The sequence below is a fragment of the Falco biarmicus genome, chromosome 10 (genome assembly GCF_023638135.1).
Source record: "Falco biarmicus isolate bFalBia1 chromosome 10, bFalBia1.pri, whole genome shotgun sequence".
Lineage (NCBI taxonomy): Eukaryota > Metazoa > Chordata > Aves > Falconiformes > Falconidae > Falco > Falco biarmicus.
The window spans coordinates 574520-601729 of NC_079297.1; the positions used below are offsets into that span (position 1 = coordinate 574520).

Consider the following 27210-nt stretch of genomic DNA (forward strand, 5'->3'; position numbering starts at 1 on the left):
CCCGCCCCGGCCACTGCAGCCCGGCCGGGGCCGTAACACCGCTCGCGCCCCGCCGCCCCGCCGCCCCGCCTCAGCGCTGTCGACAACGTGGCAGCGATCAGGCGCACTGCGCCGGGCGGGCGCCGGCACCGGCCGTGCTCCTGCCGGGCTCCGTACGCCGGCGGCCCGGGCGGCAGCACGCTGGGCGTGACAGCGCGGCCCCGCCCCCGCCCCGGAAGGCGCCGCGCCCTTCCGGCGGAGGCGTTTTGGCGCGCGGCAGCTGGCCTGTACCGGCCTGGCCGCCATGTCCCGCCCGGCGCCGCCCGCCGAGCCCGGCGCCGCCATCGAACGGCTCTGCCAGGAGCTCAACCTGGACGCAGCCAGCGCCGCCGAGGCGCTGCGCGAGTTCACGGCGCTGCGGGGCACCTACAGCCTAGAGGTGAGCGGCGCCGGGCGGGGCGGTGTTCTCTTGGCCCTGTCAGGGGGGGCGGGGCAAGCTCCCGCCACGGGGAGGGGAGTGTGAGGGGCCGCCCCCGTGGTTGGGGGCGCGGGGGGGCGGCTGCCCCCCACCCCCCCCTTCCCAGCTCGTGGTTTCCCGTACCCCGGCAGGGCGAGGCGCTGCACTGGCTGGCCTGCGCTCTCTACGTCGCCTGCCGCAAGAGCCTGGTGCCCACGGTGGGGAGCGGCCTGATGGAGGGGAACGGCGTGTCGCTGACCCGGATCCTGCGCTCCGCCAGGCTCAGGTGAGCCGCCCCGCACGGCGCGTTCCCCCGGCTCAGTGCCGGCTCCGCCGCAGCCGCCGATGCGCGTTCCCGCGCCTCCTCTCAGGCCCCGGGCGCTGCTGAGCGCTGTGCCCATGGGGGACTCGGTTGTGTTGAAAACGGAGCGAGGGCGCGCGTGCGGTCTTTGCCCCTTCCAGCCCTGGGACGCCCCGCCGGCCCCTTCCGATCGCCAACCAAAACGCGACGGCACCCGGGCCGTGCTGCTGGCGGCACCGGTGGGCTCGGGGCTGGCCCGGGGCTGGCCCGGGGGGGCTGGGGAGCAGGCGGCTCCGACGCCTTTGCGGGCTTGGTGCCTTCTGCCCCTCCCCCGGGCTGACAGCACGGCACTGGCGGCCTTTAAAGCGGTGCTGGTGCCTGTATCTTGGAGGGAGGCAAGGGGGAAAACCAGAGCGATAAAAGGTGAAAAGCTTATGGTATGTACAGTTTGAGAGCCTATCAAATGGTAAATGCTGTATGTTAATAGAATTAGTCGTTAAGGAATAAATATGTCACATTTTAGCTTTTTAAAAGATTCTGAATAAAGGAAATTAGTTAAAGCTCAAAAATAAAGCAAGCTTTTCTTTCTTCTTTTAAGTTTAATCCAGTTTTTTAGCAAAATGAAGAAGTGGATGGACATGTCAAATCTACCACAGGAATTCCGAGAGCGAGTGGAGAGGCTGGAGAGAAATTTTGAAGTGTCAACTGTGATTTTCAAGAAGTTTGAACCAATATTTTTGGATATATTTCAAAACCCCTACGAAGAAACTTCTAAACCACAGCGAAGCAGGAAACAAAGGTGGCTTTGAGATCTAATGTGATTTTTCCTAATGCAGATTAATGAAAATTAAGATAATTATTTATGCGTTAAAAAGTTATGTGAAGCTCCAGAGTGATAAGGGCCTCTTGGTGGCCTTGATTCTGAACTGTGATGACTACAGAAACATCCCAAATCTTGATGGGGCACGGCTCGTGTCAGCAGAGCTTTGTGTCTAGTGGCCGTTTCTGCGGCTCACTGCAACGTTCAGGAGCTGACCTGCAGTGCAAATGTCAGCAAGGTGGGGAGAGGGCACAGCGAGATGCGTTAACATGAGATACAGCAAGGCTGACACTTGTTTGGGAGAAAGAACTTAAGTAGCACAGGGATATTTTGTCTTTGCAAAGTAGTGGCTGAGGTGGTTGGTGTTGTGACATAATCCCTCCACACAAAGTGGTGTTATGTCCACAGTGACCGCAGTTTGACTCAGTTTTTAACGTGATTGCTGGGGGAGTGGTAGCACGCAAATGGAAGAAAGCCACAGCTGATGTGCTCAGACAGACATAGTAACTGGTAGTGTCACCTTTTATGACAGACTTAGTAACTGCTGGTGTCACCTTCCAGATAGACACAAGACTTCTGCCGTAATTAAAGGAGCATGTCCATATTCCCTGCTGACTGCAGCCATCTCTGTGATAGCTTTGTCATGGGAGTGTAACCTGAATGGCGAGGGAGCCGAGCAGGGTCTGTGCAAAGTGGTTGTGCCAGCTCGCATGTGTCCTCTGGATGGATGTGAGGGGGAATAATTGTTCTGGTAAAACACTCCAGCATAGTTCCACGTCTGCAGGTAGAGAGGATACTTCTGCTGCTGCAGCTCTTCACGTATGGCAGGTAGCTTTGTGGGCATCATGTATTGGGAGAAATGTTGTCCGAGTCAGTACATTCTGTTAATGTTCCCTTGATGCAGCAGCATTCATTGGTGTAACCACAGCTTTAGCTTCTCCATGGACTGTCTTGTATAATGTCTTCCTGGGTCTTCCAGCTCCGTGGTTTTGGATAATCCCTACTCCAAACCCAATTCAGCAGATGAGCTGTAATATGAGCTGTAATTGCACATTTTGAAGAGATAGCTGATTCTTTAGTAAAATATTTGGGAAGAAGCTTCACTGGAATAACATAGCCCTTGGCATTTCGTAGTCTGCAGCTGTGGGAGGACTCTGTTAAAGATGTGACACCAGCAAAATAGCGTGTGCAGGGTCACAGGCCGGAGGCAGCCGTTGGCTCAGAGAAGGGCCAGCAGGTCGGGGACACTGCGCAGAATGCTCCACAGAATGAGGTGGGACACTATTGGTTAGTGAAAGCTGAAACAAGGGCATGTAGCTTAGATTGTGTCTCGGTATGAGATTAAGATAGCTGGTGGCTCTGAGTGTTATTTTGAACAAGGGAACAGTGAAATTGTTACTGTAAAACAAACTTCGGCTTCCTGAAACTGAAGTCTGATTTCTCCCCCCCTTTTCCTTATTGATAGACGGGTGCCGTGCAGCGTTAAAGATCTCTTCAACTTCTGCTGGACTCTCTTTGTGTACACTAAGGGTAGGCTTGCTTTGTTTTGGCTGCATGGTTTGTGTATGTTCTGAATTACGAACTTTAATGTTGCTTGATGTGATATGCTATCTTTTAAAGGTAATTTCCGTATGATTGGAGATGATTTAGTAAATTCCTATCATTTGCTTCTATGCTGCTTGGACCTGATTTTTGCAAATGCCCTTTTGTGTTCAAATAGAAGAGATCTGATAAATCCATCATTTAAAGGTATGATGGGGACAGATTATTTAAAATCAAATATGGTGTGTTCTCTTGCTTGTTTTCAAATGAAGCTGAAGTTTGGTTGTCTTTTTTTCTCTTTTTTTTTTTTTTTTTTTTTTGTGGGTGTCCGTCCCCTCCATGTTCTAGGCTTACCAGCAGAATTCCACACAACAGAGATCAAAGCCTCTGAAGATCCTTCCTGCATCATTGCCACACTATGTGAGCTGCATGATGGGCTTTTAGTAGAAGCAAAAGGAATAAAGGAACATTACTTTAAACCATACATTTCAAAACTATTTGATAGGAAGGTACATCTTAGTAGTTTTACGAATGTGTGGTAGTGCTCAGATGAATGATCTCTAGACCATTTAGATCCCGCAGGTTCTGCAGGAAAGTGTACTGACAGGCAAATGAACTTGGGCTGGGTCAGATTTTCTTTGTGTGTACTTTAGCAGGAGCAGAATTCACTCTCATTTTTGACATGTGCTGTAAGATCCCCTGTGTTCTGGCTTTTTATGTCAGTGGAGAATCTTTGCTTTCCTTTTTTGTCAGTATGAAACTGGACTGTGGATGATGATCTTTTCTTGAGGCAGAAAAGAAATGTCATTGGGAAATAATTTCATGGGATAACTGTCATGATATCGTGGGTCCTGCTGCTTCCCTTGGAATTGAGCAAAATGCTTTGGAAGGAAGAGGAAAAGTCAGTCCCTAACCTGCCAATGGAACAGATGTTAAATAGCAGTACTGTTTCTGAAGAGTGAGTTTATCTACAGCTTGGATAGAGTTAGGCTTTGTTCTCATCTGTTTGTCTTGCTAGTGGCATTGTAGTCCCAGCTTGGGTCTAGGCAAAAACAAACCCCAAGGGGTCCAGTTAGGCTCCTAAATTGTATTTCCTTTTTGACTAAAACCATCGTGCCCTCACACTGTTAGAGCTGGAACAGTTTTGATTTTATTATGCAATGTATTTCTGCTTTTCATTCTTAGATCTTAAAAGGAGAATGTCTGTTGGATCTTTGCAATTTTACAGAAAATAGGTAAGTTACAGCTTATGTTCTTAGTCATGGGGTTTGGTTTCGTTTCTAAAATACAGGCCTTTGAATGCTAAATCTCAGGTTTTCCTGTTCCTTTATCTTGCCATGACTAATGGCTTTTAATTATTTGGCAGTCAAAGCTGCTTTCTGGCTGAAATGCTTTCTGGATCTGGGATGTCAAATATCAGGTGGTCAGCTGCAGAGCTTCTTCCTTAATGTCAGGTTTTTATGGTGCTTGCCCTTACTTTCTGGCAACTGTAACCTTTGAGTAATCCAATGCAAGTCAAAACCTTGACTTTGAAGTTCACAGATGTGTTTCTATACACACCTCAGATATTACTCCTGAGCAGGGAAGACTCATTATCAGTCTCCAATTTGAGTGTATAAATCTGTGAATGCAACAGAAGTACTTCAAAGAAAAGAACAGACAATTGTAAAACCACAAAAAGGAGGTAGAGTGTTTCTGTGGGAGGCAAGTATAGTTTTTTCAGAAGCTTTTAATGTTCACTTCTGAAAGCTAATTTAAATGCAAAATATGAACAGCAGCTGCTTTGTTCTGGATCCCTTAAAGGTTTTTTTGCCATTTCCAAAAATACGTAATAATTTGTTTTTGCAAGGTGAGTTTTTAATTTGTTGGTTTGCTTTCAGAATTTTGAGCGGACTCAGTTGTTTCAACAATGTAGATAACAAGTTCAGGTATAAAACATTGTTGCAGTGATCCATTTGAAGCAGTGAAATTCTCTTAAATTAACAGTATTGCTTTAATAATACTGTCATGTGGAATGATACGGTAGTCCCTGTTCTTTTTTAAGTAGCTTGACATCTAAAGAAGCCTGGAAGCCTCTCTGTTTCTTTGTCTAAACTTTTCATAGACACTTGCTTTTTCTAAAAGACATGGAGAAGGTGAACCTGTGATACAGTCAGGTTTCCTGTGGGATCACAGAGTCAGTTGCATCATGAATACATTGTTATGTTCCACTAATATATGTGCTTAAGCAGCAGCTTGAATTGCTAAGACACTTTGCAGGCAAAAGATATTTCATACAGCATTCATGTATCATGAAGAACATGCAGGCAGGATTTACTGATGTGAGCTGTTTCTCATTTTTATCTAAAAGTTGCATTCTGCTTCCCAAGTAAAAGTTTAAAGCTTTTCAGCCTTTGTGAGATTAGTGTTTTACAGTTGGGTTAGCTGGAGTAAAGAAAATGAAAGATTTTCTTGGTATCATATGTCAGTGGTGATTTTAAAAATCGAATCCAGGAGGCTAGCTCTTAAATTTCCCTTCCTCCGTACCATTTTTAAAAATACAGGCTATCAAGGGGCAAAACTAGAAGTCAAATATAGCTAGTTTAATATATCTACCTGTAATGTGCTTTGCGTATACAGAGATTTAACCTCTGATCAGTAGAGTACTTCCAAACTATTTCATTTGCAACTGGGATGGAAGCAAAGTTGTTTTTTAACTCTTCTTACTGAGCGCCAAATGGTGGTGGTAACTCAGGAGGAGGGGTGGTCCCTGCAGCCTATCATTGAGGGACCAGGGGAGGTTGCAAGTACGAAGGCAGGCAGGGACAGGCAGGCAGGGAGGGCAGCTGTGGGCAGGTTGCTGGGGCAGTGAAGTCTTGTTTACGAGCCGTGCTGCTGCTGCAAGCATTGAACACTTCCAGCGCATGTTGGTTTCGGGTTTGTACTTTATCTCCACTGGCACTTTCTTTGTTTCTTCAGTGGTTTAAACTTTGATGTAAAATCTGGGCTTCTCTTTCAGCAAAGCACTAAATAAAGAGTATGAAGAGTATGTTCTGACAGTGGGTGACTTTGACGAGAGAGTTTTCTTAGGAGCTGATGCAGAAGAAGAAATTGGCACTCCTCGAAAATTTCCTGCAGACGTGCCAGTAGGGAAAACAGCAGCAAGAGCTCACGTGGAGTGCCACCTTCAGCAGCATTTTGAAAAGGTGATTCATTTAACATGTTGATCTCACTTGAAGTACTAATTCAAGTTTTTTCCATCCTTATACGCAGTTTGAATCATTGAGCTGACTTTGAATTTCCTGAGCTGCTTCTTGAGAGGATGACGTTGAATGCCATTTGCAGGCTTCAGAGGATGCTCTCTTGCTAAGGAGAAATGGTCATGTCTTCTTCCATGTTGAATTTAGTAAATAACTGTTCCTTCAAGAGGATGAGAGTGCTTTCATGTGTATAGTGGTTTTGTCCAAAAAGGTCAATAAGTAGTTAATACCTAAATATATAGTTTAGCTCAAACTTCATTTATACCCCATAAGAATACCATGAAACCTTCACGCTGGATAAATTTATTTGTTTTCCTGGTATTTCCTTTTTTTAGGACAGGAGAAGTCAACTTGTGTAGTATTATATGGAAAATATTGTTCAAGACATAAAACCCATCAAAGTCTTAACTCTTCATTATAAAAAGTAGCCTATAACCAGAGCTGATGTTTCACAGTGTTTAAAAATGTAAAATGTATTTAATGATTTTTTTAAAAAAAACTTGGATAAGGGGGGAAAAAATGGTGCTGGCTGTGTGAAAGAGCCACATGCTGTTTGATTTACATGTCAATTAAAAATAAGAATACTAATTACAAGATACTAGTGCTGGTCTAAATGAATTATGTGGCTTAACTCTTCCTCCCAAATATAAGTGTGTTTCATATTCAGGCAAATTAAAGACAGGTGTTTAGAATGAGTTTATCAATTTTGAGCTTCACTTTCTGTAGTATAACAACGACCTCATTGCTGTTTATGTATACTAACTGCAGGCTTAACCTTTCCTCATTATTTGCCTTCCATCTTCAAACTGTAGTCTGTTCTAGTAATTCAAAACCAAATACTTCGTTGCATCACTTCCAGAAAGCATGGTACAGATCGGTAATTGCAGTCAACACAGCTCCATCTGCTTAGTGCTACATTGTCCTTTGAATAAGGAGAGTCTCTAAGTCCACCAGGACAACGTTTCCCAAAGAATGTTTTTCTGTGACCCTCTCCTAGGGAGCTCTGTCACGTTCTCCTTGTGTCACCCAAGTAACGCAGTCAGGGACTGTGAATAGAAGCATATGCTTTCTTTCTTGCCCTGCATTTTTCAATGTCCAAGTAAGCTTAAAAATTAACAGGTTTTAAGATGTAGTGTCTTGTTTTCTTGTATTTTATTTAAAAAAAACCTTTGTGTTAACTTCAGTCTGCCTGAAAATTTATTATATTTTGTATTTATGGAGTCCTGCGATAATTTTTAACTACTTTTTAGTCAGTTCTGAGATCACAGATTTGATGGCAGCCTTCCGGTAGTGTGCTAGTGATGTCGTTTCAATCTTTGGAGCGATTTTGCAGGAGATGCCCATGAGAAAGGTTTTTGAAGCAGGTCTGTTGACTGATTTTGTTTATTATTTTTCTCTGACAGAAAAGGTCATTTGCACCTTCAACTCCACTGACTGGAAGAAGATACCTACGAGAAAAGGAAGCTGTCATCACTCCTGTTGCTTCAGCAACACAAAGCGTGAGCCGGTTGCAGAACATTGTGTCTGGATTGAAAAATGCACCAAGTGAACATCTTATAAATATTTTTGAGTAAGTAATCCACTGCAGCTGCTGTCATACAAACTCACTCATCTTTTCATGCTTGTGACTGCTTTCTTGCTTAAATTTGACATTTTTTTTGTGTAGACTATTTTTGTCTCTTTGTCTTATTTCTAGTTGAAAGATCTGTTGTCCAGGTAATCTTGTCATCTGGAGAACGATAGCTGAATGCACACACCCCTCCAACTTGTCACCACCATTGTATTAATGTAGCTTCAGTTTTAGCTAATTTAGCTGTTCGTGTGCCTGAAAGCCAAATACTTACTTTAAAATAAAAATAAGAATAAAAATATCTCAATTAAAAGATATGGTAACTGCGTTGCCAGAGGTTTTTGGGGGAGAAGGGAAATGCCGGAGTCAACAAGCTATAATCTTTGCCTTAAAGAGTTGGGAAGATAAGACTAAAAGCAGCCTAAAGGCTCCCCACTTCTTCATACTACTTCAGGATATCTTAATCTAACTTTATAGCATATATATAAGCCTGGCAGTGACCCTGATTATTATCAGTGCCGATCTCTTGGGTAGCAGCAGCTGTGTTTTCCATTTCCCTGGTTGTTCTGGTGGCCATTCCCTGAGCATCCTGCAACTCATTGGTTTCCTCCAAGCCGTGATGTCTGTCCTAGGGCAGGTGTCTCAGCAGGAGTTAGAACATTCCTAGTCAAGAGCCTCTCGCTCAGCCCTTATAGCTGCTGTATGTTACTGGGAAATCATAGCAAGTGACTACTGAATGCAGCCCTGGTCTTTCATGATCACTATTTTGAGGACAGAGTCCCACAGAGTCCCAGTTATATAAATCAGTCCGTATATTTGGCTCCTGGAGATGTGACTGCACGCTGGCTGTAGTGAAATTCACATGAAAATGTTTCCGCTTAAGCAGATGAGTATAAACAAAATAGTTTATCAGTAAAAGTTAGCAGTGTTGCTTTATGAGCTATGGCTCATAAAAAGCAATAATTTAATAGTAAATACCTGTAAAGCTGTTGGGTGTTTGCCTGACATCCATACACATTAAGGCCTTGCTGGATTATGGTGTAAGATCTCCAAATATATTTTTTTTTTATTAATCAGGATGGACATTTATTATTAGCACTTAATATCTGAAGTGCAAAACTGATGTTTTTTTAAAGCACTGTTATAAACAGGTGAAAAATACTACTTTTAGTTCTCATCTTTGGAGTTAACATATATTTTGAAAGTTTTCCTAGGACTTGTTCTTGGTAGTTTATAAATGCTCAGCAAGATGCATTTCTATTTTAAGTGTTGCTTGGATTGTTTTTTTTTGAAGGACTCTAGTATTATTTATATTACACAATTAAAACATTAAGGTGTCTGCAGTCTTTAATGAAAAAGTGTGTGTTCAAGTAATGAACCAGTCTGTCGAGAGATGTAAATACTAAAACAGGGAAAAGAATTGAGTAAACTTCTGGCAAGGAGTGTGTTGAGTAATTTGCTCATCTTGGATATGAGCGAGGAGCAGGATATGTACTGTCTGATTGGGAGAAATGGTAAGAGCTGTGTTTTGGACTATGTGTAATATTCTGTGCTTTTGGGTATATTCTCTTTCAAATTAAAATTCCTTGGAAAGATAATTTTGAAGTTACTTGGAAGGCTTTGTTCAATAAAACCTTAATTTATTTCAATGCTAGCTTTTCAAAATAGTGTCTTAATTTGACACTGGTCACAAGCCACTGTCCCCTAATACAGAATTGCTGGAAAATCTAGAAGCATTCAGAAAGAGCATTTCCAGACAGAGAAATTCCCTGGCCCCTTTTTGTGATAGTGACTGTGTGTTCATCAGTTCTTCTCTGCCTTGCTAGTAAATATGGTATTTTTTGAAAGATGCTGGCTCTTCACTTTGAAATCTTTCCTCTACTCCCTCAAACCACGCCTGGTTTGTGTGGTCTCTTGGATGCGTTTGGTTGGTTGGTTGCCTGTTGTACCATCCTTCTTAATACCTTGCTCCTAGCAGATACTTTTTTTTTTTTTTTTCCTCCTGAGTGTTGTACTGTAATTCTAGCTTTCTCCTGTTTTTATTCCAAAATCTACTTAGCCTCTTGCAACTCTGTTAGGAAAGGAAAAAGGAAATGATACTAATGTAGGTTTTATGTTTTCCTGTGATCTCTGTGGTATTACAGGTTGTTGCCTGATGAGGAAAGCTCAGTATAACTAGCTTCTCTTCTTTTTATTTGGGTGGTATTTTCATTTGAGTTGTAGTGGATATTTTATTTATACAAACAAGGCTTTCTCTTTGTGCTCTGCTTCAGGTCTTGTGCACGCAGCCCTATGGAAAGCATTGTGAGCAGAGTGAAAGAAATAGGTGAGACATTCTGTCGCAGCTACACTCAGTCAACAGATGAACAGCCAGGATCTCATATAGGTATGGAAGTGAAATGCATGAGCTGTTTCAAAATATTGAACCAGGGCAAGTGAAATGCATACATATACTACTGTTTAAGTATTTAACACAGTGGCATTGTTTTTTTTAACCCAGAACATAGCCCAACAGAAAAGTGTTGCTGTCAGACAGAACACCGTAAAGAATAAAAATTTAGTAGAGTAAAACCAAGCTTGCAGTTCAAAATGGGATAACCAAGACAGCACTGAAACTATAGCAGCTCTTAGCAAAAATTGTAAACGTGCATTCTTCTTGGCATTAAAGGTTAAGGGCAATGGAATACAAATAGGAAAATTATTGCAACTGTGCAAAATTTCCTCACTAGAAATATTAAAATACATAGTCCTTTAAAACACTTCTAGAATTTCATTATGTTCTTCTGACTAGTGGATTTCTGAACATACTTTTCAATCTGCAAAGTCTATATGTATGCATGTGCACTGTTTCCTTAGGGAACAAGTACTGGTCAATTTAGTCTTAAGACCATTTGTGCAAGTGGCATTGGGATTCATCTCTGTTGGCTTTAAATTTCAGATTTTGCTGTAAACAGATTAAAACTGGCAGAGATCTTGTACTATAAGATCTTGGAGACTATAATGGTGCAAGAAACACGAAGATTACATGGCAAGGATCTGACTGTAAGTGGGGAAAAAAATGGTAAACGAGGAGAACACTTCTTGTAACCCTCTCTTAACTGTTTATCTTCAAACAGTTCCAGAACAGAGCAGTCTGCAGTAGAGCAGTCTGTGAATATTGTTTGTTAGAAAAGGGTAAATATATGGGAGGTGCCTAAATGTAGTTTTTACTGGTATTAAAAATGGTATGATTCTGGCATAACTAACCATCTTAATTTACGCTGCCTTCTAGAATCATGACTTCATGGACAGGTAACTTTTGTTCTCTTCTTTGTCCAATGAACAATGTCAGTTCATGTTAGACAGCAATGCATTTGTTCTGCTTTGATTCACAATGACGAGGCAGATTCATTTGGCCATATTATGAAAAATGTGATGGTTTTGGCACTGTTAGTCTGCTTCTGGTCTGTGCTATTCTAAACTTCCCTGTAAAAAGAGATTGTGGAAGGTAGAAAAAAGCAGTAGGTCTTCTCTCCAGCAATAAGCTGTGTACTATTCATGCCACAAATTTCACACTTCCATTTCCCAGGCTTCAGTTCATTGACGTTTTCTGTCATCACTTCAGGCTCTCTTGGAACAAGATGTCTTTCACCGCTCTCTCATGGCATGCTGCTTGGAGATTGTGCTTTTTGCATATAGCTCACCTCGTACCTTTCCCTGGATTATTGAAGTTCTTGACCTGAGGCCATTCTATTTCTATAAGGTAAATAAATACTGTCTTAGGACTGGATCTGTATTAAAAATGGCACATTACTGGACTGAGAGTCTTAGAGGGTGATGCTTTTCCTTCCTAGGTAATCAAATAGGAGAAGGGCTGATGTTAATGTGTAATACGTCTAGTATGAATTCTAGCTGTCCTTAAGTATATTACCTGGAATGTGTAATGCAGAGTTGAAGCTGAGATTTAAAGCAAGAAAAAGATTTTTGTAGATGGTACTTAACTGTAACATGCGGTTGATCACAAGTTTTAGTTCTTAATATATATACGCTTTTAGTAGACTATATATTTTGATGATATTCATATTTATTGACTGCAAGCTATAGTTCTGCTTATTAGTAATAAAACAGGAATAATATTCTTTGTTGCCTTTGGCTACTACTGCTTATCACAGGTTTGCATTGTTAGATTTTATGTTCTTCTCTGCTTTGTTTTATATAAGAGAATGTAAAATATCTTTTCCTGGGTGTTCTTATTTTTGCTCCTTTTTTTAACCTCATTTCCCCTTTCCTCTAAGGTAATTTCTGTTCTTTGACTTGTCTGATCTTTTTACCATCTGTCTGTATGCCTCCTATTTTTACTAGATACACCTAATGGCTTATTGCAGTTAGTCCTGAATAAATCAGAAGTAGTTCCGTCTAGACAATACAACCGAAAAAAATTGAACCCTGTGGGAAAGCTGTTTTCTATTCTGTTCTCCCTTCTTTAATCCTCAGATGTAGAGCAGTAATGAAACTGCAACAAATCTGTCAATATTGCTGCTGCTGTTGGTAGCCTACGTCAATACCAGATGCTCTGGTGCAGATCCAACTTTGTGGAACAGATTTACATTTGATTTGAATTTTCTTTGCTATTCAGTGTATGTTCTTGTGGCACTCTTACTTGAAAAAAATTACCATCACAAAGACCTCACAGGAGAGAGCCAGTGTTTATTATTCTACTTGTGCCATTTGTTACTTTGTTTTTTGGGTGCTTAGTTCTCTAGTACAAATAACCAAACACATCAGTAAGTCCTCCTGGGAAGTTTTATGGCATTTCCGTCTCTGGAGCTTTAGAAAACCAGGGTGAATGTTCCTCTGTCAGAAAAAAAAACCATAAATAAAGTGAATGTTGCATTGGAGCGTAGCGGTGAAGTATATTTCAAGGGCCCTTTCAACTTTTTTCAACCCCAATTTGTACACATTAAGGATTCTAACTTTTTCTTAAATCGAACTTTAAAACAGTGGGTTTTAACCCTTTTTGTTATGGGCTGCTCGTTTGAAAGGAAGGAAAGCTTCAATGCCGGGGTTCTCACATACCCAGCCTAAGTGGATATACAACTTATATCTTCCTAGGTAAGCTGCATGTGCTGGGTGAGCACTGGGTGTGCTTAGTGCTTTCATTCCGCACATGCTTAGCGATGGTGAGAGGGAAAAAAAACACCTGGGAGTGGATTTATCTGCATTGATGGGACATCTACTGTCAGTTTCCAACACCTGGATTGCCTTTGGGAAAGGGGGATTAAAAAAAGAGGTATCAGAAGAGGGTTGAGGAAGATTAAGATGCGAGGAGGAGGCTGGAGCGTTCTGCATTGAAGAGAAGTTTTGAACGGGATCCCAAAGTTAAAAATGATTTGATATTGTTAAGCATGAGTGATAGGGCTTTGTGCATGTGTCCTGTTACCATTAGGTAATTGAGGTACTGATTCGGTCTGAGGAAGGACTTTCCAGAGACATGGTGAAGCACCTCAACAGCATTGAGGAACAAATTCTCGAGAGTCTCGCCTGGACTCAAGACTCGGCACTCTGGAACGCCCTCCAGGCCTCAGAAAACAAGGTCCCAACGTGTGAAGAAGTATGTTACCTGTTTTCTTTTTATTAAGAAGTTCCCATTCTTTTTCTTACTGTTGTTTTATACAAAAAACTGTTCACGTGAGACAGTTGCTGCAACAAAGCTTCTGTTAATATATCGGCACAAACAAGGGAAATCTCTTTGCTGTCTTACACTGACATTTCTTATTCCTCAGGTAGTATTTCCCAGTAATTTCGAAGCAAGCAATGGAGGAAGTGGGCTCGGGCATTTGCCTATGATGCCAATATCTCCTATAATTCATCCTCGAGTAAAAGAGGTTCGGACAGATCTTGGTGGGAGTTTAAGACGGGGTATGTTCAAGGTTTCTAATATTCAAATGTGTGAGTTTGGGGAGAGGGAGTTTAGACGACTTTGTAATTGCAAAAAGCAATCTTGAATTTGAACTAGGCATTCAGAATTGTGAAGCCTTGTTATTTGATCTTGGGAAAGTCTAGATGCATCTGGTCAAAGCATTGCTGTGTCTTACTGACAGCAGCCATTGGTGATAATGCTTCATTTCTGAACTGGAGCAGGTTTTGCCACTGTTTTGATGCAAAGGTTGCCTTACTTTTGGGTGGGTTGTCATCTGACTGCTTATTGTCCTTTGTTGTTCAGATTTTTCCAGGGCTGTTTTTGGTGTTTTTTCCCCCTCAGTGAGTTTGACTGGATTTTAGGTGACTTCTTAAATGGAGTGACAGAGCTGCATTTATTCCTCCTTTCTACAGAACCTTTTTTTTTTGGGGGGGGGGGGGGGGGGGGGGGGGCAATGCTTCGTCTGCAGTATTCTTTCCTCTGAAGAATTGCCTTGTTTTTTGCAGATTCCTAGGTGTCGCACAGAACTGTCTCTTGACAGTGAGGGTGAAGAGGCAGTGGCAGCACTGCTGTTGCTTTTTTGTACTTCCCTAGTTTGGAATTACGCTTTCCTTGTATCTCAAACATTAGTCCATAGGTTCTTGCTGCTGTACTATAGACTGATCGGTGCTGTAGTGTTGTCTCTTTTTGTGTTTGCCTGGCAAATTCCATTACAAGACTGTTTTAGGTTTTTTAAATACTCAATAGGAAAGAGATGTATAAGCATTTGCTGTAGGTGTTGTGGTTAGTTGTTTGATGGAAGGGTGGAGGTGGTGTCTTATGTATGGGTAGGGCTGTTTGGGACTTGTATATAAGAATCGAGTGCCAAATGCTTCTCCAACTTTACATGGAAAAGATGGGGATTGGGAATGTGTATTTACCCCTGGTACCAAGAAAACCATCCTTGCAGAGTTAGAAGTAAGGTCTCTGATCTGTCTTATCTCGCCAATTATCTGGAAGGTTTCTGCTTTGTGGGAAACGGAAAACTGCTGTAGCTGGTGTCCTCACAAGTGGCTGCCAGACTTCAGCTGAAGTGCAAAAAGCCAGAGGAACAGAGGCCTGTAAATTAGTGCTGTGTACATCAGTCTTACTACTGGAGCAAATGTTTGAAAGCAGAAAAGCTGGGGAGGAACTGGGGATGGGTGAGGGGCGGGCTTCTGGCCGGGGTTAGTTTAGAGTTTAAAAGCCAGAACATACAGAACATGTCCAGGGCATATGGCCAGTGTTCCTGTAGAGGAATGTGTTTAGAGGAGTAGCACTTGCAAGTATTATTAATCCGCTAAGCAGACTGGATAAGTATCTGTAATCCTGTCTATTCCTCAGTCTCTGCAAATTGGTTTGATTACTCTTGTCTTCCTTGAGCTACCAGATTGTCAAACTGAGCTTTCTGGGATGACTACAAAATAAAAGACATGCTATAGGCCTTGTTCGTATTGCCTAGGAACAGTGAACTGTGAGATTAATTCTTAACTAGAAGTGATTTCTTGTACTTGGGTTTTGTGGTTTTGAAGGTTTTCCTTCCTGTGGAGAAGTATTCCTGTTTAGCTGCTGCTCTTAAGTTGGGGTTTTGGTTTTTTTCTCCTTTGCATATTAGACATGCAGCCATTGTCACCAATCTCTGTTCATGAGCGCTACAGTTCTCCTACAGCTGGAAGTGCTAAGAGAAGGCTCTTTGGAGATGACAGCCCCAAAGAAATGCAGATGGACAAAATCGTAACTGAAGGAACTAAGTTGACAATTGCTCCAGCGTCAAGCATTGCTGCTGAAAGTGTTTCTCCTGGTCAGACAGTACTGACCATGACAACAGCTACAGTACCAGGAAAAACAGGACAGAAGGTTACTATCCCACGGCATGGTATGAATTGTTCCCATTTTTCATCTCTGGTAGATGTTTTGCTTGCTCTTAAGATCTGCTTAGGCCAACGATGCATCTTGAGCATGTATTGCTTTAGTAAAAAAAAGCTTAAGTTTCTGCTGACATCTCCTTCCATGGAGATGTCTAATATCTGACAAGCATCCTGGGGATTACTCTTCCTTGCAAACAAAGTTGTGGAGTTCTTGCTGCTTGCAGTTACACCTCACCACAGATTCTTTGGTTCTCAGCTTCAGTGATTTACTACTCTGCCTTAACTTTGGTCTATAATAATCTTAAAAGGCTCTAGAATGTCTGGATAAAGGCTACATATTAACATTAGCAAAATAGTAGGGGGTTTTTGTTTTGTTTGAGTTGGGTGGTGCTTGACTATTTCTGAAAATGATACATGAGAAATCAGTTTTATAGCCTTTTTTAATTTAAAAACTGGGTCTGTAGTTAAAAATGAAAAGAAAAAAACTTTTTCATGTTTAAGGAGATTTTCAGCAAGAGAATTTGACTGCCAAAGAAACTAATGAGGACTGTATGTGATATGCTGTCAGGTTTGCAGAGTAACACAAAAAAAAAGAAAGGAAATGCCCACCTGCCTTCAAGAGTGGAACACTGACTACAGAACTTGTGATTTCTTGTAAACTTAGTAGTTTCAGATGATTTTAGAAATGTTCGATCACATTCATGTTCTTCCTTTAAGCATTACCCAAAATGTAATTTTTAATCATTTCTGGAGACTGAGGGACAGAGAGTCTTTTTAGTATCCAGTACAGAAGGATGAGTTGTCTTTAGTATGAAATGTTTGTGAATTACTTTATGATTTGCAGTTTAACTCTGCCGTATGAGGGAAAACAAATGGTTTATTTCTGGATGTGTATATCATCTCCAGGTATTGCAAATGAATTGGGTGGGATCACATTGATACCCATTTCAACGAATTTAGGTCAGCCCTGTAAAATGGAGGCTCAGGCTCCCTGCCACCCTCAGGTGAATCAAGCACAAGAAGTGTATCTGTCACCAGCAAGCAAACCAAAGAAAACGGGATCCTTGGCACTGTTTTACAGAAAGGTAAGTGTCTTTATTAGAAAGTCATGTTTTGCTTGTGCAGTTTTCATTACCTTGCAGCCTTCACATTCCTTTCCTTTGGCATGAACAGTTCTTATACCGGCCGGGGAGGAGAAGGGAAGAGATGTTGTCAAGTGTTGCAGAGAATCCAGTTTTCTTCCTTCCTCTCCCCATGAGATGTTTCGTGCTTTTTTTTTTTTCTGTTAGTTATTTATAGAAGCTGCTAATTGTCTAAGAATCTATCTAATGTAGAAGATGCTAATTATCTAATTATTGAAGTATATGAGGGTACTAAGGGAGCTGCTGGAGGAGTTCACCAAGCCACTTCCCATCATTTATCAACAACCCTGGCAAATTGGGTAGGTTGTAGTTGACTGGGGGTTAGCCAACGACACACCCGTCTGTAAGAAGGGCACTCAGGAGGATCCGGGGAACTACAGGCTGTCAGTGTGACCTGGTGTGGGGAAGGTTATGGAGCAGATCCTCTTGAGTGCCCTCATGCAGCATGTGCAGGACACCTGGGAGATTGGGCCAAGCCAGCATGGGTTTGTGAAAGGCAGGTCCTGCTTGGTGAACCTGATCTACTATGACAAGGTGACTCGCTTAGTGGATGAGGGAATCGCTGCAAGTGTTGTCTGCCTAGATTTTAGTAAAGCCTTTGACACAGCCTCCCACGCCAGCGGCTGTGGCTGGGCCAGGGGCGCTCTGCGCTGGGTTAAAGGCTTGCTGGCCGAGCCCAGAGCACAGTGAGGAATGGTGTCACACCCCGCTGGCAGCTGGCACCGGGCACACAGGGGTTCCCCAGGGCTCAGTGCTGGGACCGGTTCTCTTTACTAGCTCTATTGACAATCCGGTTGAAGGGATCAAGTGCACCCGCAGTTTGCAGACGACACCAAGTTGGGGGGAGCATTGGTGTCCCGGTGGGGCAGGAGGCTCTGCAGGGGGCTCTGGGCAGGCTGGGCCGATGGGCCAAGGCCAAGTGTATGAAGTTCGACAGGGCTGAATGCCGGATCTTGCCCTTGGGTCACACCAGCCCCAGGCAGCTGCAGGCTGGGGGCAGAGCAAAGCCTGCTTGGCAGGAAAGGGCCTGGGGAGGGGCTGGCTGATGTCCGCCTGAACGTGAGCCAGCAGCGTGCCCAGGTGGCCAAGGTGGCCAAGAGCATCCTGGCTTGTATCTGAAAGTGTGGCCAGCTGGTGCAGCCGCATCTGGAACCCTGTGTGCAGGATTGGGCCCCTCGCTGCAGGGGGGATGCTGAGGGGCTGGAGCATGTTCAGAGCTGGGCATGGGGCTGGGGAAGGGTCTGAGGCACAAGGCTGATGGGGGGTGGCTGGGGGAGCTGCGGGTGCTCAGCCTGGAGAGGAGGGGGCTCAGGGGGGACTTTGTTGCTCCCTACAGCTGCCTGGCAGGGGCTGTAGCGAGGTGGGGGTCGGTTTCTGCTCCCAGAAAAGTAGTGACAGGCCAAGGGGAAATGGCCTGGAGCTACACCAGGGGAGGTTTAGACTGGACATTAGGAAAAATTTCTTCATGGAAGGGGTGGTCAGGCCTTGGAGCAGGCTGCCCAGGGAGGCAGTGGAATCACCATCCCTGGAGGTGTTTGAAAAACACGTAGATGTGGTGCTTAGGGGTAGGGTTTAGTGGTGGACATGGCAGTCCTGGGCTAAGGGCTGGACTTGAAGATTTCAAAGGTCTTTTCCAACCTACATGATTCTGTGAAATAGCAGTAGTCTTTACTTCTGTATTTTTACTGCCTCCCACATTTGCAAGCATGACATACCAGATAATTCTCCTGTGTCTTGCTCACTCAAAACTGCACTGTTTCGGACCCTGCATCTGTAGATTCTCATTTGCAGTTCTGAGATCTACTCAGTAGTGCTGGTCTTGCTGATACGGGGCCTCAGAAAGCAGTGATGAGTAACGCACTATCTAAAACTTTCTAGAAAGAAGGAACTTCTTGAAATAATGGAGGATTTAAGGGGTAAGTTAAGAACTGGATGTGCTTCAGAGAAACTTCAGAATACTTATTCCTAGTTGCATTCATTTCCAGTGTGTAGTGGTTGAGGGTCTTTGAAGGAGGCAAGGGTACCTTCCCTAAATCCCTGCAAAGAATATATGCTTAAAGTAATCTCTCAAAAATATTAGATTTTTTTCTGTTATTTTCTTACTAGTGAAGTTGCTTTCAGAGGTTTTCCCCTTTTAGAGTTTCTGTATTGTAACCCTAGATAATTCTACACTGAATGATCTTTAAGGTAAATCTTAATTCATGGCAACACTTGTAAGCCACATCCTGTGTCTGAACTATTGGTTCTTTAATTTTGATAGTGACAGTCTGCCTCTCTGAGAATGGATTAAGAATTGATTAGCCAGCTGCCAGGCATGAACTCTGACTGCATTTTGGAAGCTTTACTGTCAGTTGGGAAATGCTACAGCTGTAGCCATGTATTTGGCCAACCATGTGGTAGGCAACATATTCCTCTCGGTAATGAAGGAAAACTATAATTTTCACTTAAATGTCTTTAAGTTTCTACCTTCTATTTACACTGTTCATCATATTCAAAATTATAGTTTTTTTCCTGCTTTCCTTTATTGTTCCTGTTCAGTAGAGCAAGTGAAAATGAAATGAAGTCTTTTTGCTTCCCAACATAAAGAATGTGCCTAATTACTACCCATGAAGCGAGAACTTCTGAAATAGATGGAGGGAAGCTAATGTTGCACTTGGTAGTTATTTCAGGTTTTTGAGACAGATTTTTGTTAATCAAAAAGAAAAAAGAACCCATCATCTTGCTAATCTAAGATTATATTTAATTGTAGTTAAAATATATTCCTTGTTGGAAGTGTTCCATTATAGTGAGCGATATGGCATAGAAGCTATAGTCATAATGTTTTCAAGCAGATTTCCTATAAGCATTAGAGATCCAACAGCTGAACAGATGACAGCTTAGTCTTTGAAGACATCGTCTTCGGCAGAGGGGGGAGATTTTACAGAAATGAGCTATTCAAATATAGAACAGCTCTACTTGGCGGGGCGTTCGTTTTTGCAGGCTAAACTAAGCTCATTTGGCTTGACTGCTTACTGCACGTCTTTTTTATCTTTTCCCAGGTTTATCATCTGGCAAGTGTGCGTTTGCGTGATCTGTGCTTAAAATTGGATGTTTCCAATGACTTACGCAGAAAGATATGGACGTGCTTTGAATTCACATTGGTTCATTGTGCTGATCTGATGAAGGACAGACATTTGGACCAGCTTCTCCTCTGTGCCTTTTATATCATGGCAAAGGTAACATCTAGTTTTAAGAAATTCAGGGAATTTTATGTCAATTGAAAGTTAAGTTGTAGTCACAGTTTACAATTTGATTGCTTTGTTCATGTCATATTGCTGGAGGAAAGGGAGAAGTCCTTCCAAGAAGTGGATGAAGTTCCAGTATATTTCTCCCTTGTTTTGCATAATCTTAAAAGTTCCCACCAACCAGCCAGCTGGTTGAGGATTTTTCTTCTCTTACTGAGCACGTTCACAATGAGCGCTGGTCAGCATATACAAAGCAGTGTGTGGTCTCGTTGCCCCATATTTGTGTTTTCTATCCAGTTCACGATCTTTGTGATCTATGTAATCAGAACTAAAAACACTTATTACAGTTACAGCATTATGCAGGTGCCAAAATCTGCAGGCGCTTCCAACCTTACATAGGGATGGAAAGTTTCTGTTCCACAAAAATCTTGGCTTTTGAAGATTCGAGTTGAGGAATTGAGTTGGTTGCCTGTTACTCATACTTCTTCATTTCCTATTCAATTTGCCAGCATTGATTTAAGGTGTTAAGTTGGATTATGAAACTGGAATATTGGTTTGACTCAAACTTGAGAGCTGTTAGTTGCAGTGGCCATCAAGTCTGATTCAGACACAAATCCAGGAAAGTGAAACTAAGCCCAGGCTCCTCTGAAACACTGAGGCTGGACTGCTTCCTTGAGGGAAGACAGATGGAGCACTGTCTGTGGAGGGAAACTGATGTTCAAATTGTGGCCCCCTGTGCTCTAAACTATAGCACAGCTTACACTCGTTTGATACTGATACTGATAGCTAGCTGTAGAAAAGCAAAACCATTGACTAGTCAGTGCTCTGCATTTTATCATGTAGTTTGTTGTTTTAAATACAGTCTTTTGAGTGCTGTTGGAGACACTGGAGGTGCAGTGTGAGACCTGACAGTTTAGTTGAAGACCTTGATGCATTCTCTCCTGGCTCCCACTACAAAAATTGTTGCTCATCTGCTATTAAAATCACAGATGTGTGACTGAAAAACAAAGTCCTTTAACAAATGACTTGTTTTGAAGTACAGAAGAAAGCTGACGTTGCATGTGTGTGTATATACCTGCCTAGTGTTTTGTTCAGGATTTCCTCATATTCTGTTTAGAAAAGTTAAGGCAGGGGTCCTCAAACTTTTTAAACAGGGGGCTGGCACATGGATTAGGTGGCAGGCAGTCATCTGCGGCTGCATGGTTCTTCCCCCCCCCCCCCCCCCAAACCCTGGCAGGGTGTGGCAGGGGGGGTTCTGTAAATACAGGGGGCTGGATTGAGGATCCTGGGGGGCTGTATCCGGCCTGTGGGCTGTAGTTTGAGGACCCCTGAGTTAAGGGGTCCAGTTTTCAAATTTACAAATACATTTTTGACTTAACATTTCCCTTCTTTAATATTTAGTGTCAGTAGAAGAAAAGTAAGGAAAGGAATAATTCCTAAGCATCATAAGCAACAAAAGGCTTTAGTAGATAAGAAACAAGGAATGCCTGAACAAGAAAAATGCTTGTATTTTCATGTTCTCATCACCAGAACTAAGTTTTAAAAACTTATTCATAGTAATACAAAAAAGCTGTATAGAGGGAAGCTCGTTAAATAGACTGGACCTGAGCAGCCCCAGCTTCGCTGCTTGCACTTGGTCTTCAATAGCCTTTTCTTTTCCAGGTAACCAAAGAGGAAAGAACTTTTCAGGACATAATGAAAAGTTACAGAAATCAGCCACAAGCAAACAGCCATGTGAGTAAATAGTATTCCCTTAGAGGTGGCTTTTCAAATGTTTATGCTGATAAGGGAAAAGTTAAATTCTCTTTGGTGTTACATTCATTCTTACTCAGATGGATTTTATCTAGTCTTCTGACTTCCTTGTTTTCCTTGTCAAGAATGTTTTTCCTCTGTGTCCTGTAGGTTTATAGGAGTGTCTTGTTAAGAAATATTTCTGCCGGTGTTCTGTTGGACAAAAATGCAAACCAAGATGTGGAGATGACAGAAGGTAGGTACAGCAAAATAATCTGGTTTTAAAAATGTACTTGTGAGCTTTTAAAGAACTGAACCGTTAAGTAATAAGAAGTGAAGCAAGTTTTAAATGTACTAAAGAAAAACAAATGCATTGTTGAAAAAGAAACCATCTTTTCAGTAGCCCTCCTGTATGTTAGATAGGGAAAATACACTTTCTACTTAGAAGAAATGTTTTAACTTTGTCACATGAAATTTTGTTGCTGAGGCTGAAGTGTTTCCTTAGTGTGTCAGTGATACTGTATTTCTTGGATAGCAACACGAGTTAACAAAGAAAGATGAACAGTACCTGGAATATTATGGCAGGTTTTTTTCCCTAGTATCGCCTATCCTGAAGGCTTAAGTAGGGAGAACTTGTTTCAGAAAATAAAAATGGTGACCACCACTTTCTATTATGCAGGTTTCTTTTAAATAGTTAATACTGTCGTTGCTCTGGTTTAGAGTAGAAAAGGGGTAAGAGCAGTATTTGAGAAAAGCATGAAAATTGTGCCATGCCTGTTTTTAGTGACACGTCCGGAAACAGAGATCACAAGCCCTTGTATGAGCCTGTGCAGCCAGGGTGCATGCAGAAAATTAGAAGGCTGTTCCATATGGTAAATTCCCACTATGGGTGGAATTCAACTGCTTGAATGAGTATTGGAGCAGTTTTTTAAATTCCACCAGCGTCCAGGAAGTGCTGATCTCCTGTAGGTTCAGCATCCTGTCTAGCAGGTCCACAATTCTTGGATATTGAAGAGCATCTGAAGTGGCACAGGGCTCCATTGCTTTGTCATACAAATGTGCTTCTTTACAAAGTTCTTCTGTTGCTTTTCCTGCTAGACTTTTTTCTTCAATCCTTTATCTAGTATTAACTCCTGCTTTTTTGACACCAGGCTACAGGAACATGTGCTTGTGCTGTGATGCAAGACAGACACACTGTGTGTGTCAGCTGAAGCTTTTGATGTTTGTCTTGTAGTCTAGCATGGGTTGCAAGAGACTTTATTCTGTGTTGCCCCGTTTTGCTGGGCAGTAACGGTATGGATGGTGAAACAGAAGGCTGTATTCAGTAGCAGACCAGCTTAATTGGGGAAGAGAGAACATTAACAGAAATACATTTGCTGTGTGGCTGCAGCTTTTTCCACCAAACAGCCGCTTCATAATATGCCTGAGCAGATGGTGTTGTGGCTTGCAGCAGACATGAGTTGAGTACGAAGCTATTCTTTGCCAGCTGGTCGCTAGAAACTTTCACAGAAGCTGAAAGCTGGGAGTTGTCAGACTGCTTAAACTTAGCTTTAAGAGCTACAAATGGCTTTGTACCACTCCCCAAAATAAGCCTGGCAGAAGGGGTCAGTTATGCTACAGTTTTTTGCTACAGCTATTTCAAAGTTTGGAATAAAGATTTATGTTGGCCTTTTTAGCCATCATCCACTAGTCTGCTAGCAGTGATTTGTAGCTCCTCCTAATGTTCATAACCACCTACAGCACACCCTGCTCCTGTCTGAAGCACATTTCTTTAATTCATCTCATTAGTCGATTTATGGACGAGTTTTTGTCAGTTGGATATTGTGAGTTCAAATCTGAAGCACCCAGTTTGCTGATACTGTGTTTCTGAACTCTGAAGCTTTTTCTTACCGTTAGACTCATCTGTGAAAACTGGCAGTTCCTCGGGACGATCTACCTCAAACTCCAGTGCGTCGGGAACAGAGGAGAGAGGAGATCTTATTAAATTTTACAATGCAGTCTATGTAGGAAGAGTGAAATCATTTGCACTGAAGTACAATGTCACAAACCAGGATCACGTAGTAAGTAAAGTATTTTGGAATTCTGCTCTAATGATCGGACACAAAGTTGTTTCTCCTTACAGTTAAACACATGTCAAAAACTGTGTTCTGTTCCTCACCTGTTGTGGTTACAGAAGCTAAATAGTTGTAGGTAATGGTATGAGAACTTGCTTTAACAGCCTTTCAAGAGGACAAACGCAGATGCAGTTCAGTTTACAAGCCCGGTTTCAGCCTCGTTGTATAAATGCAACACCCATTTGCTTGTGTGTATGCCTGTGGAACATCTGACAACTTGCAAGTGTATTAATCTTTCCTTCTGTGAAGTTACTGCTTTTAAATACAGTCTGATTCAGCTCCTATCCACATTTGCCCTCTCTTGCAGATGGAAGCCCCTCCCTTGTCTCCATTCCCCAACATTAAGCAACAGCCAGTGTCTCCTCGACGGATCTCTCAACAGCATTCTGTTTATGTTTCACCTCACAAGAACAGTGCCTGCTTGACACCTCGAACTGCGCTACTGTATAAATTTAATGGGAGCCCTTCCAAGGTAGAAAGCAAAAAAGGAGTCTATTTGAGAGAGCATTAATTAATCTCCTAATTAGGATGTGTTCTAATGCAGTAAGGTTTCATTGAACTAGTCTCTGTGGTGAAGAGAAGAATTCTTAATGTAGAATCCATCACTTGCTCAAGAAAGAGCTTCAGAATGACTTTTTGTTCTCAGATAACTTAAAACCAGAGCAATTTTGAAATGGAGCCGTAGTAACTCATGATATTTTTTTCTTGATTGCAGAGTTTGAAGGACATTAACAACATGATAAAACAAGGTGAACACAGGAGTAAGAAGCGAGCAATAACAATTGATAGTGACACTGAATCCCCTACGAAGCGACTCTGCCAGGAAAATGATGACATTCTACTTAAACGTCTGCAGGATGTTGTCAGTGAAAGAGCAAATCATTAAAACTGTCCATTTTCTGTGGGATCTAAAAGTTGTGGTATTGGATACAGATGTTGCGCTATTTATTTCTTGCTTTTGCATAGAGACAACTGCCAAGTTTCTTCAACGTTGAACTTTTACCTGACCTCCACAGGATGCAAAAAGCAAGGGTTAAGTAGTAAACACCAGAGAATGAGAGGTGGTGATGATCCTCGTTCCCAAAAGGCACTCTGTGCTTTAAGTTACTCTGAGCAAAAGTGTGATCTGTAGAAAGCCATATTGGATGCTCTGAAGCCTAATTTAGAGCATCATGAGTTCTGAGTGTAACTCAGTGTCTGGTAATACTGGTTTTATTTTTGGAAAAGAGAATGATAAGGAAATGAGTGAAGTCTGTTAAGTTTCCTCAAGCTTTTGGTATTTGGGGAATACTTTAAAAGTTTGGGGAAAACTTTAAAAGTGCCTTATTTTTAAAAGAACGTGGAATTTTATGCATTATTTTACTGTGGAGTAACTGGAGTGGAGAACAAATTGAATATTTAGCCTCAGGAAGAGCTGAGTGGTTTTGAGCTGTATGATTTTGCTGTGCTACATCTCCTGTCAGAACTTCAGTAAAAGTGTATGTTAAGAAGTGGATCAGACAGCTTTTGCAGTAACAAAGGCAATAAACAGAAAGTAGAAATAGCAGTGACTTAAAGTGGAAACTGACATCTGGTAAAGCACTGAGATACAGTTCTGGGAGTCTGAAGTACCTTTCTCTCCAGCCAGTGTATGCAGCCATGGGATTTGCTCCCTTCCTGCTGGAAGCCTGAGAGCAACCCTGCTGTAGAAGCTGTTCATATATATTGCAGCTTAGCTATGAAGAAGTACCAAGCAGGATACAGTTGAAAAACAGCTGGGGTTTTGGCCATATTGCAGCTGTTCAAATACACAAATTACTTTAACAAATTCTATCTCTTAATTTTTTTCCTGAAAATCTTGGCCTCTTGTGTAGTATCTACACTGAATGTAAGCCCGTCAGATAAGGCATGTTTGTATATATGTTTGGTTTATAGCTATTAAAGGCTTGGGTTCATTGGCATTGTGTAAATTCCAGCATCCAATTCTTGTAACTAAGTTTTAACACTGAGGTGTTTGGTAAGGGTCTGTTTTGCCAAAATGGAGAAAGTAAAGGTTTATTCAGTACTGTAAATCAGTAACTTGATCTTATTTCATAATTGCATTTAAGATTAGAGCCGTAGAGAAACTCCTCAGCACTGTGTTTTTCAGTTTATTTGTATGTTGAACTAAAAAAAAAAAAAAAGTTGGAACGATTACATAGGACTTGTTTAAGGAGCCCTGTTCACTTCGTTGTTTTGTTTGTTTAGTATATGCTGCAAGATCTGCTGTACCACAGTTCCAGGGAAGAACACTGGGATGATTTCAAGCTGAATGTGGTCAGCAGTAATGGAGGAAATATGTATTTAAAACTGTACGTGTGCAGGGACCCTACTCAGCAGTGAGTAGAAAGTTTACAAGCTGTAGTTTGTTTTTTAATTATTAAGTACTTAAATATTTGATATAATTTTTTTACTTTCAAAACAAGGTGCTTATTTCTCAAAGGTTTGACTGTAGAGAGCTGCTGTGTGAGGAAATGGTCATACAGTGGACTAGGTTTCATGTAGATTCCTGTAGGTTCAGTTCCTTTAATTTTATTAATTTTTTAATATTTGTCTTGGGATCTTGAGATAAAAAGTACAAGAAAAGCAACCTTTTCTTTCTTGATTTGTTCATCAGAGCTGTTACAACTATAACTGCCAGTGTATGTATTCCAGTCCCTAAAAGCCTCTTGTGTTGGGGAGAAATGGGGAATCTTGATTTAGCTTTCAGCGGGGTCTGTTCTATTTGAGTGGAGGATTGCATATGATCAGGCTTAACGGTGCAAGTCTTTCTGCAATGTTGTGTGACGAGAGTTTAGTTCAACATCATGCATTACGCTTCTGCTCCCCACACTGTTACTGTTCTCTGAAACTGTAGAAGACCGATGCAAAGATCCTTGTTAGTTGTTGTTAGATGTAGTGTTTCTTCATTAGAAAAATTAATGTGCTGCAGCTGGATGCAGTTCAGATTTGTTCAAATATTTTTTCACCTTTTTAAGGTGATGGCAAGAAGTATTTTTGGACTTGCCGAACAGTAAAGCAGTAGCTTATACAAAAATTTTGTAACGGTTTCAGAGTGCCTTCATGTGTAAATGTGTGTTTTATAATAAACAGTTTTAAAGTATTTTAACCTGTGTTGCTGTATTTCCTGTGGTCTTTCTGTGTAATTCATTAAATAATGCCTTCTGTCTGCATTTTCTGTAATGTGAAAGATTGTAATAATTTTTATTCTCCCTCAAATTTCTTTGGGATATTTTCAGTTTAATAGTCTTTGTCAAGTTTCCTCCTGAGGTTTCTGTACTGTTTGGG

The 27210-nt window shown here is 41.8% G+C and overlaps 1 protein-coding gene across 4 annotated transcripts; it reads left to right on the forward strand.

The window, feature by feature from the left end:
- The first annotated feature begins 250 nt into the window (after positions 1 to 250).
- RBL1 (RB transcriptional corepressor like 1) lies at positions 251 to 27025 on the forward strand. Of its 4 annotated transcripts, XM_056353875.1 has the most exons (22): positions 251 to 418; positions 589 to 722; positions 1336 to 1536; positions 3023 to 3087; positions 3178 to 3306; positions 3448 to 3608; positions 4285 to 4334; positions 6098 to 6284; positions 7742 to 7908; positions 10182 to 10294; positions 10847 to 10950; positions 11513 to 11650; positions 13334 to 13498; positions 13671 to 13806; positions 15441 to 15701; positions 16600 to 16778; positions 19874 to 20050; positions 21722 to 21793; positions 21962 to 22046; positions 23687 to 23850; positions 24212 to 24376; positions 24620 to 27025. In XM_056353875.1, exons 1-22 carry the CDS (start codon positions 284 to 286, stop codon positions 24788 to 24790), a joined length of 3159 nt encoding a protein of 1052 aa, XP_056209850.1. In that variant the 5' UTR covers positions 251 to 283; the 3' UTR covers positions 24791 to 27025. The 4 variants fall into 4 exon arrangements, with proteins under 4 accessions (XP_056209850.1, XP_056209851.1, XP_056209853.1 ...); XM_056353876.1 differs by lacking the exon at positions 3178 to 3306; XM_056353877.1 differs by lacking the exon at positions 589 to 722 and having other exon boundaries at positions 279 to 418.
- Positions 27026 to 27210: the final 185 nt, after the last annotated feature.

Bases quoted from the DNA above. Each gene is read 5' to 3' on its own strand.
- RBL1 (XM_056353875.1), top strand. From the start codon at position 284: ATGTCCCGCCCGGCGCCGCCCGCCGAGCCCGGCGCCGCCATCGAACGG. The intron at 723-1,335 runs GTGAGCCGCCCC...TCTTCTTTTAAG, and splicing joins CTGCGCTCCGCCAGGCTCAG to TTTAATCCAGTTTTTTAGCA. The intron at 22,047-23,686 runs GTAGGTACAGCA...TCTTACCGTTAG, and splicing joins AGATGTGGAGATGACAGAAG to ACTCATCTGTGAAAACTGGC.